General features: G+C 41.3%; 1 protein-coding gene across 1 annotated transcript; it reads right to left on the bottom strand.

Moving 5' to 3' along the window:
• Positions 1-712: 712 nt before the first annotated feature.
• On the bottom strand, positions 713-8,790 carry rgs20 (regulator of G protein signaling 20). Its single transcript, XM_037082731.1, has 5 exons — positions 8,576-8,790; positions 6,728-6,894; positions 5,100-5,174; positions 4,767-5,001; positions 713-3,753 (listed from the first exon to the last, which is right to left on the bottom strand). Exons 1-5 carry the CDS (start codon positions 8,681-8,683, stop codon positions 3,565-3,567), a joined length of 774 nt encoding a protein of 257 aa, XP_036938626.1. The 5' UTR covers positions 8,684-8,790; the 3' UTR covers positions 713-3,564.
• Positions 8,791-9,330: the final 540 nt, after the last annotated feature.

Genomic DNA, 9,330 nt, shown 5'->3' with positions numbered 1-9,330 from the left:
ATAATGTTTGTTTGCAAAAAAAGGAAAGTTTAAGTGTTTTAATGTGGGATTTCATATCAGTCAACATGTCCATGCATCATTATTTTCTTGGAAAGTAGCAGAATAAGCAAGGGCTTCACTTTAACCCTTGTGTTTTGTTTACATTTGCTTTCCTTCAACAAGAATAATTATAAATTCAAAGCTTTTCTTCTTTTAATATTTCTTCTCCTCTTAAGACCTTATTAAAACACTGCAAAGTTTTGAAGTGGTGGCTGTTCACTTTCAGACAAACGTGAAATGCATAAAATGAAGGGGATGAAACATGGAAATGACCACAAAAAAATTATAACTGCAGAGATAGACTAGTGAAAGTCTCAAATCGAGTAAAGCCTCATGGCCAAATGTCGCTTAATAACCATTGTAGTAACAGATAGCGTGTGAGGCTCAAGTGTGCAACATAACTGTCTTTAACCAGGGATTTTCTTTAAATAGACCCACCTGATCAGTTTGATAACAAACTAACATATAGGTGAACATCATCCTTCAAGATGTGGAGATTAATTATTTACCTTTATACAATATTATATCTAATTCATTTGCTGATACATACACACTTTCTGTTATTTAATGTGAATTTAGCGTTGTTTTGATTATCCAGGTAAGTTTCAGTATTTGACGGTTGTGTCGTGCTTTCGTTATCAAATCATTCCAGAGTCGATAAAATTGTTGTGCTTTATTTTATCTCAATCAAAATGCCCACAAGTCATTATTTTTCTTGGAGAGTAGCAGAAAAAAAGAAGAAAGAAAAACCCTAAACCATATACTGTAAACATTCACATTATTTGTTTTTTTTAAAAATGTATTCTTCAGTAAACTCAGCGCAAAATAACACATTTCATATAGTAAACAGAAGAAGAAACAACATTTATAGGCATCACTCCAAACCATTGGCTTAGATTGTGTTTTGAGGTTGATCTGCACGGTGTATCCATCAGCTCAAATTGCACATAAGTAGGTTAAAGTTGACTCTAAGACAAGCAGAAGTGCCACCATGACGGACACCGGTTGGCAAGAAGTTCAGATCAACCAGCCCTATCTATTGATCTTGGTTTGTCCTCAGCACATAAAGACACGTGTTGTCATCATCACCCTCCGCCATACTGTTTGGTAGCGCTACCAAAGATTGGGCCAACATAGTCACAACTAAGGAATCAAGACAAAACACATGCAATAATTTGGCCAAAGAGAGGGACAATTTCCAATAAACACGTCTCGCGCTCCAGTAAACACCCCTGTGGCAAGAGTCTGAAAACAACCTCTGCTTCATGAGAAAGATGTCATAAAATTGAATGTCAAGGCACTTCCCCATGTGAGGATCTTGTCTTTGAGTGACATGTTTGTGAGGCAACAAAGTAATTCAACTAAAACTATCAGAATACGCAAAAGTATTTAACACTTGGCAACTCCAATTTTTTTTAGTCGACGGTAAATACTCTCCCTAAGCGTATGAACACAGTTTGCGTGGTGGCTTTGGTGTTGCTGCTAACCCTGCCTGACCCCTGTTGTCAATATCACAGAAGTCAGTTTTCGTATTGCAGTTGGGCCATTTGAAAATTAGTATTTTTAAGGTTTGTTTTGTTTTAAATTGTTTTAAGTCAAAATCTTGTGGGATGATATGCAAATGATGCGGCCTGCTGTCAATCTCGCAAATTTAGGTGAGGCTTTATTTAATTTCCTGAAAAGTGAAATTCACTAAAATGTGTTCTAGCATTGATTATGGGTAGAATAGAGTCACTTGCAATTCATATACTCCAAATTATTATAAACAAGTTGATATAATAGAGAATTAAATATGCTTATTTGCTTCTTTTTTTTTTAGATATGGAAATCAATACTTTAGGACAACGAGCATGCCACTACAGTTAGCTTAGCTGATCCAAACACTGAGAATAGAGTAGCGAACAGCTAGCCTGGCTCTGTTCGTGGAAACAGAAACTTCTTAAAATCACCTCTTAAATGTATTAACACATTGTACAGAGTTTTTTTTAGACTGTGCAAGTGTCTTAAAAATAGCTGTTTTATGGGGCGGTAATATGGCCGACTGTCTCTTAGCCGGGAGTAGCTACTCACTAAAGTCTGCGCTGGTGTTCTGTTTTGCACTTTTTTTGTACAAATTAAACATACAAGATATCACGTGTTAATTATCAAGCTTTGGAGGTGCTGCTGCAGGCGTTTTTTGTCGGCTATGGACAGAGCCAGGCTAGCTGTTTTGCTCTGTTTCCGGTCTTTGTGCTAAGCTAACTGTCGTTGCGGTGTAGCTTCACATTTAGGGGACATATATATGAGAGAGGGATACATCTTCACGTCTACTTCTTCACTGTCGAGTGAACATTTTGGACCATATCGTATGTCCCAAAACTGTACATGAATAATAAATTAATATTTACTTGGGTTTATGTGGAGCAGTTCTCTGAAGGAAATTCTTATCTTCCACCCCAAGACAATAGCTCTTTCTGGACATGACCCAAAAAGTAAAGTGTTACCCAGATTTTAACAGTATAGGTTACTCCACCGTAAGACTTAAATACAATGTGTACTCTTTTTCTGAATTGGCAATAGATAACAATAACAAAAATACATCATCTGGTAAATAGAATTACTTAGATACTTATGTCACACTGATTAAACTATATTAAACCTATAACATGTGCGTTAATAACACTTGATTCAAAAATAGACGGTCTAAAATAGGCAATCTTCTGTGGTTAAGATTGAGTAAAGAAAGTTAAAATACCATTTCATCATTGATTTTGAAGGGAATGAGTTGCACACCCTGGCAAGAGCTCTCGTCACTTTCCCTTACTCTGCTAATAACCACACTTATAGCAGTTTCAATCACGCACAGTTTCTATGTGAACTGGAGTTGCCAAGTCGCTGTCACAGGTACCAAAGTGTGAGGTTAGGTAACAAAAACAGGGTGAAACCAAGGTAAAATCATACAGTACCCCACAAAGCTGCCTGCAAGTAGAGCTAACACATAGCCTTTGACTTGAGCTTTGATTTTCATACGCAGTAAATAGAACCAGGCGTTTCTACATAAAATACCCACAATTCCATTTTTTTTGTACTATTTACAAACTCATAAATATATATAGTCTACAGTAGGAATCATTTTTCCCCCCAAACAACCATACAAAAAAACAACAGACCATAAAAAACTCTGAACACAAATAAAATAGATTATTTCTATCAAAAGAAAGAAAACAGAAAACAAAATGTATTCATATTCCTTTGGAGTGTTTTGCTATGTTAATCTGTAGCAGTACTTGTGATGTCGAGCCCTCGGGAGATTTTTTTTTTTTGAGACCTGAGTGTCTTCGGTCAGGTGCAGATCACAATAGCGCTGAAATCCCTGGGAGGGGCCAGGCTCGAGGCCCGGTTCATGTAATCCTACACTGGACATACAAAAAAAAAAAAAAAGGAAAAAAAAACTTTAAAAAAGGGGGTAAGGATGAGGGGTAATGGGCTTGGAGGTTGGGGGGGAGGGGGATAAAGACAGTTAAAAGATCACAGGTCATCAACACCCTAAGATTCAGGGGACTGCTCTGACAGAGTGTTGAGCAGGTTTTTGTAGGCTGGGGAGTTCATGTAGCGGGGATACGAGTCTCTTTGCATTAGTGTGTAGATCTGCAGCTGGGCATCGTCGAACGTGTGCAAGGTGGGCTCCTGTATGCTCCTGTTGATCGACTCGCGCACACGGGAGTCAAGGCTCACCTGGGAGTCAAGGACAGGGAAAAGTTAGGGAGAGCCGGCACACCTTCTCAATGAAACAGTGTCTGTAAAAGGCATAGTTTGACATTTTGGGAAGTGAGTCTCTTTTTGTTTGCAAATCTCCAGAATATGCCTCATGTATGTTGAAAAATTGGACATTCTGAGGTGGATTTTGGGCGACCAAATGCACTGTTTGCCACAGGGCGTTAGCATAAACAAATGATCTAACTGACTGATGAATGCGATTCAGCTCTATTTCCATTTTTTTTCTCAGAAGTTTGATGGCATATTTAGCTAACACTGATAAAATGCTAGCTATGTAAGATTTCAAATGCATCATTGGTATCTATGTCTTTTGACAAAATATTTCCGAGAGCTGGCAGGCAAAGCTCCGCCATATATTATGGTCATGTTTTTGTTTCAACATAACAATGGAGTGAACTAGCTTAGCTTCCTTGCGTTGAACACCTGTGGTGTTCAGTAAGTCTTTAATTACAGTCACAAAAATGTGGGGAAAGGAGGCGTTAGCTTAGCTTAGCACAAAGACTGAAAACAGGGGAAAACAGCTAGCCTACACAATCCAGCCTACCAGTACTTTTAAAGCTTGCTTATCAACACGTTACATCTCAATTGATTCATCTGTTTAAAAACGGAGGTGCTAAAACAACAGTTTGCTATCTTTTGGGGGATGTGTTGGGACAAAAAACTTCCTATAGCCTCAATAACAAACCAGATACGATGTGTAACTAGTGGTGGAATGGCTGACATTGCGGCCTTTGGCGGGAGCCAGGCTAACTGTTTCCACCAATTTTCAGTCTTCATGCTAAGATAGGCTAACCAGTTGTACTTTATTTTAGTTTGTGAGCTGTAATTCATCTATAAAAAGCTAGCAAGAGCATTTCCGAAAAACATCTAACCGTTCATTTTGTGTTCGAGAAAATTAGATGAATCTGATATCATGAGCCTTCAAATCAAAGCATGCTTTCGTAATAAGGTGAAATCGGGAGCTGTCAGACCTCTTTAGGCGAGAGAATGGAGATGTAGTCCTCATAGATGACCCGAGCCTTCTCCTCGATCACACTCTTGTTGGTCTCTTGCCTGAACTCATCACAGGCTAACCAGAAGAGCATGTTCTCCTCGCTGAACTCGGTGCGAAGAAACTGTCGGAAGGAGTTCCTCCCTGCCGGGCAGCACATCAGCTTGTCAAACGACTGCCCCCATGAGCGCACCTCCTCCAGCGTGGGCTTAGGACTGCAGAGAGCGAGGGCAACAAGAGGGGGGGTGAGGCATTCCAACATTAATTTTCCACAAATATGTTCAGTTTAGATTAAGCAGTGAAATCAGCTGACCAGTCTTCACAGTCTGCGGTCCCTTCCTTGACGTCATAGGAAGTCTTTCGGTTCCTCTCATCCCGGTCTTCATTCCTGATAGTGACACAGAAACATGGCAGGCAGTGGGGACACTGATTATGAACCGCATATTATTTTTGTGGAGCGGTTATTTCTCAATGCCTTGTAATTATCTTACTAGTTATATTCACATGTAAATGTTTAACTGGCATTTTTAGACTCCTTGCAGTAAACTTTATGGGTAGACGTCACATTGTTTCTAGGAAATTTTGACAGAACATTTTTAACACTTTTCTCAAAGACTAAATCATTAGTTGATTGATTGCAAAAGTAATCTGAAGATTATCCAAAAATTCAAATGGTCACTTTATATATTTTCAAGCGCTGGTGTCTTGCATCTTCCGTCACAGCAACCGACCAGTCGTGTTTTTTGTGATGTCACTCGGGGAAAAAGTGTGGCAAAATATTAACACAGGTGATGTTATCCTTCAAAGATGTGTTCAACATTGTGAAGGGTAAATTTGAGCCAAAACCATATTTTCCTAAAATTAACCAAACAGGGACAGGAATCTGTAAAGACAGAAATTATGAAAAGGAAAGTAGTTTTATAGGCTGTGTTACAGTAAGACAATGTCATCTTCCGAACTTACCAGACTGTTTGTTGACCACTTTGTTATTATATCCACATGAACGACTATAACTTATCTAAAATTGTTAAGGTAAATTGTGCTAATAATTTGTGGAAGCACCAGAAGTCAGTATCAATATTGAGGTATTTGGTCAAAGTGATATTTGATTTTACCTGCCAGTTCTAGCATTTTCAAATTATCAATTTATATATGGTTTAGCATGAGATAGCCTGAAAATATCATGACGCCATCTGAATTCCATATGGCCCAGTCTGAACTGAACAGTGTGATATTATGCTTCAACTGGGACCTGAACTCCTGAACTCAACCCATGAAGCCACTGCTTACTTGTCCCTGCAAGCTTTGGCCCTTTGTCTGTAATTAGAAATGACGCTCCTCGAGCAACATAAATTATGACATTTCAGGAACAGTGCAATGAATACTTGCAAATTGATGACATCACAACAGCTTGATTGGTCAGTTGCAATGATGGTCCTTAAACAACGCCGATTATGACGTTCTAGGAACAACACCAACCTGGCGATGTCAGATCAGACACGTTTGTTTGGTGCGGGGCCTGTGCTAAACACCAAATGTTTCTAGAGAAAAATACAACAGGTTTTTCTTTAGGTCTGTTTGGCCTTCCAGGGGAAAGAGTCTGGGTGTGTCTGGTTGAGCTTAGCTATGTCCGTATCTGTTTCGTGAATGTGCTGTCTGTGCTGTGTCGAAGTATAACAAAAGTTACTGGTGACCAGAGACAAGTATCTCCAGTGTTGGTTCTGCAGATATCTGACGTTCAGGCTTGCGTAGCATTGTAACACAGCTGCTGCAGGACTAGAAGTGCAAGGATCACAGGCAAGAATGTAAGAAACACAAGACCCAAGCTGGAACAAGCGATCCAGGCTGCTGAGATACAGTGGCTCAGGCTGTGCTGTCCTGTGTCTGACAATGTCGGCCATGCTGGGGCACAACGATCCGAGTGGAGAAGAGAGGACCTACCAGGAACAGCTACAGCAGCAGCACCAGCAGAAGCAACATGCGTTCGAGCCCCGTGGGTTGGCCTGGCCCGGCTGGCCCTGCTGGGCCGGTGCAGTTCCCCCCGCTGCCGACTCCTGCTGCACCGACATCTGCCTCTTTCGCATCTCCATCCGCTCTGATCCCATGGGCTGCAGACAGAGGAGAGGCACCGAGTTCAGTGTTCAGAAGACGGTGATGGTATTTAACTGACAACATCTCCTCAACCTGTGATGAGGACAGTACTGGTTGTACTGGAAGTGCACCAAAGACTAGATTGATTTAATTTACCACTCACCAGTTGACACTTATGTATGTAATTCTCACTGGCTGCTGCATGTGTTGGCATGTCCAGAGATCACTCTGTAAAGGAATGTCATTCTGCTCTATGCAGTGCACACAAAAAAAGAAAGTATGGAAGAATAATTTGCTGATTTTCTTTTTTTCCCCCTTTGCTGCCAAATATGTCCTCGCCAAGCACATTTCAGCTCCTCTAATCTCAAACTGGCTGCGTGTTACCCGCAACACACTCTCACTGCATGTGCAATGCGAAAGGCACTGCTTGTCGAACATGGGCTCAATGTCCATAAGCCAACATTTTATTTTTTTTAAGAAAAATATCCCATTTGTGAAAGCCCGAGTGTAAAAGCAGTGGATTAAAGGATTTGCTATGCTCACAGGGCCCAAGTGGAGCATTAAATTAAACACACATTTAAACAGTGTAAATAATTGTTCTTTTTTTAAGGGGGATTTTCACTCCTCAAGTGTTAATGTGTCATTCAACCTCCAGGCTCCGTTTATCATGTTCATGTGATAGTAAACGTGATTAAAGCGTCTTCAACACCCCCCACTGGAGGTTCTCGGGGCCTATGGACGAGCTCACAGAATGACTTCTTGTCTGATTTTAACAAATGTGTCATCACCGGGTCAGACACCGCCAAATCCTGTCAGATCATTTATGTAACAGAGCTGTCGCTCCCACTACACGGCATCATCCCCGGCTACTACCTGACACAAGAAAACGATGCTTTAAAAAAAAATGTCAGGAGATTTGGTACATGGGAGGAGGAGGAGGAGGAGGAGGAGGAGGAGGAGGAGGAAGGGGGGTGAAGGCGCAGCTTGCAAATCTATAACCGCAGCATCGCTCTATCACAGCCTTTCAGTGAATACAAAAAAAAGAAAAAAAAAAACCCAGTTGGCCCTTTTCTAAAATGGAGATTTCTCCAGCTTGCAGGCTTCAGCTGCACATTTTCGTGCGTCTTGCCAAATGGCATATTTTACGCGTCGGGTGCTTCGGAGCTGACACACGGACGCAGTACGCTGTGGCTTGACTCAACGAGCCACGGCAACGGTGAAATGGGGGGTTGGGGGTGGACGTATTCATTCAAAAGAATCAATCATAATAAGACCAAATCATGAAAAAAAAAACAAAAAAACAACAAAAAAAACAAAACCACCATTCCTCCCCGATCTCACTGTCGCACGAACGCGAGCGCCGCCGGGATTTAATGGCTCCTGAACGATTTAGCAGCAGGGGAAAAAAAAAAGAAAGAAAGAAAAGGAATAAAAGAGAGAACACACCAATGGCATTAGCAAACTCGCACACATATCACATCAATGGAAAGTGCCACCATGAAGAAGCGGAGAGCTTCATCGCCCCGGACGACCACCGAAGAAAGACGCTGCCTCGATCCGTTTTAAAAGCCCGCTGTACGGCGAGACACTGACATGCCATTTACAAACGCCGGGAGAAAAAAAAAAAAAAGAAAAAAAAACCCGCCCTCGACCAAAATGTCCGTGCAATGATACATCTGTTTCGCTACCAGTACTTACAATTTCACCATGTATGCACAGCGCGAAGAGGTAATTCTTTGCCTTGATTACATCCGATGGCACATAGGGCTTTTTTTCCCCGACCGGCTGCTCCAAGTCAGTACGCATGCGTCTGCTCTCCAACTTGTAGTAACCCAGCGAGGAGAGTAAACCACCACGGTAGGCTGTGGCACAGGTTTACAGTGCGGGTCCTTTACCCTGCCTGGCGTGTGAGGAAACCGGACTGAACAAGCTGCGTGATGTCAGTTTATATTAGAGAAAGGGAGAGGAGCGCCGAGATAAAGGGGCACCATGTAGTTTTTGGAGAGGGGATTCAAGCTCAGAATGGTCTAACAGTCAGGGCTGCAGTCTTAACGAGGAAATAATGCAAACACAGGTATATACATTTTCCGTTTTCGCTCCATAACAAGCTGCTGAACACTGTTTGAAACTAGAAAGGGCTGTGGCAGGGTCCGCCACTTTGTAAACAGAGCAAAACAGTATGAAACTGTGTTAAATCAGAGGAGAAAGGTCTTCATTGATCTTCACACTCTTTGTTTTCAGGACTGGACAAACAAACTGACCTTAAAAGGGCACTATGTGGTGTTGGAGAAGAAATTCAAACTCAATTTCCCAAACACATCTAGGAAGGTGGCAGGGTCCGCCACATGTAAACAAAGAAAAAAGCTCTGTGAAATTGTGTTGTCCTTTAAGGTCAGGGAATATGAACAGAGTTTGTTTATTACGTTTGTAAAGTCATTTTAAGAATAAAAACT

Source organism: Acanthopagrus latus, chromosome 21, assembly GCF_904848185.1.
Source record: "Acanthopagrus latus isolate v.2019 chromosome 21, fAcaLat1.1, whole genome shotgun sequence".
Classification (NCBI taxonomy): domain Eukaryota; kingdom Metazoa; phylum Chordata; class Actinopteri; order Spariformes; family Sparidae; genus Acanthopagrus; species Acanthopagrus latus.
The sequence above is the reverse complement of the archived record's forward strand: the minus strand, read 5'-3'. Positions and strand labels throughout refer to the sequence as shown.

Bases quoted from the DNA above. Each gene is read 5' to 3' on its own strand.
- rgs20 (XM_037082731.1), bottom strand. From the start codon at position 8,683: ATGCGTACTGACTTGGAGCAGCCGGTCGGGGAAAAAAAGCCCTATGTG. The intron at 5,175-6,727 runs GTAGGTCCTCTC...TGTCACTATCAG, and splicing joins TGCTGCTGTAGCTGTTCCTG to GAATGAAGACCGGGATGAGA. The intron at 3,754-4,766 runs GTCTGACAGCTC...CTTGACTCCCAG, and splicing joins CCATTCTCTCGCCTAAAGAG to GTGAGCCTTGACTCCCGTGT.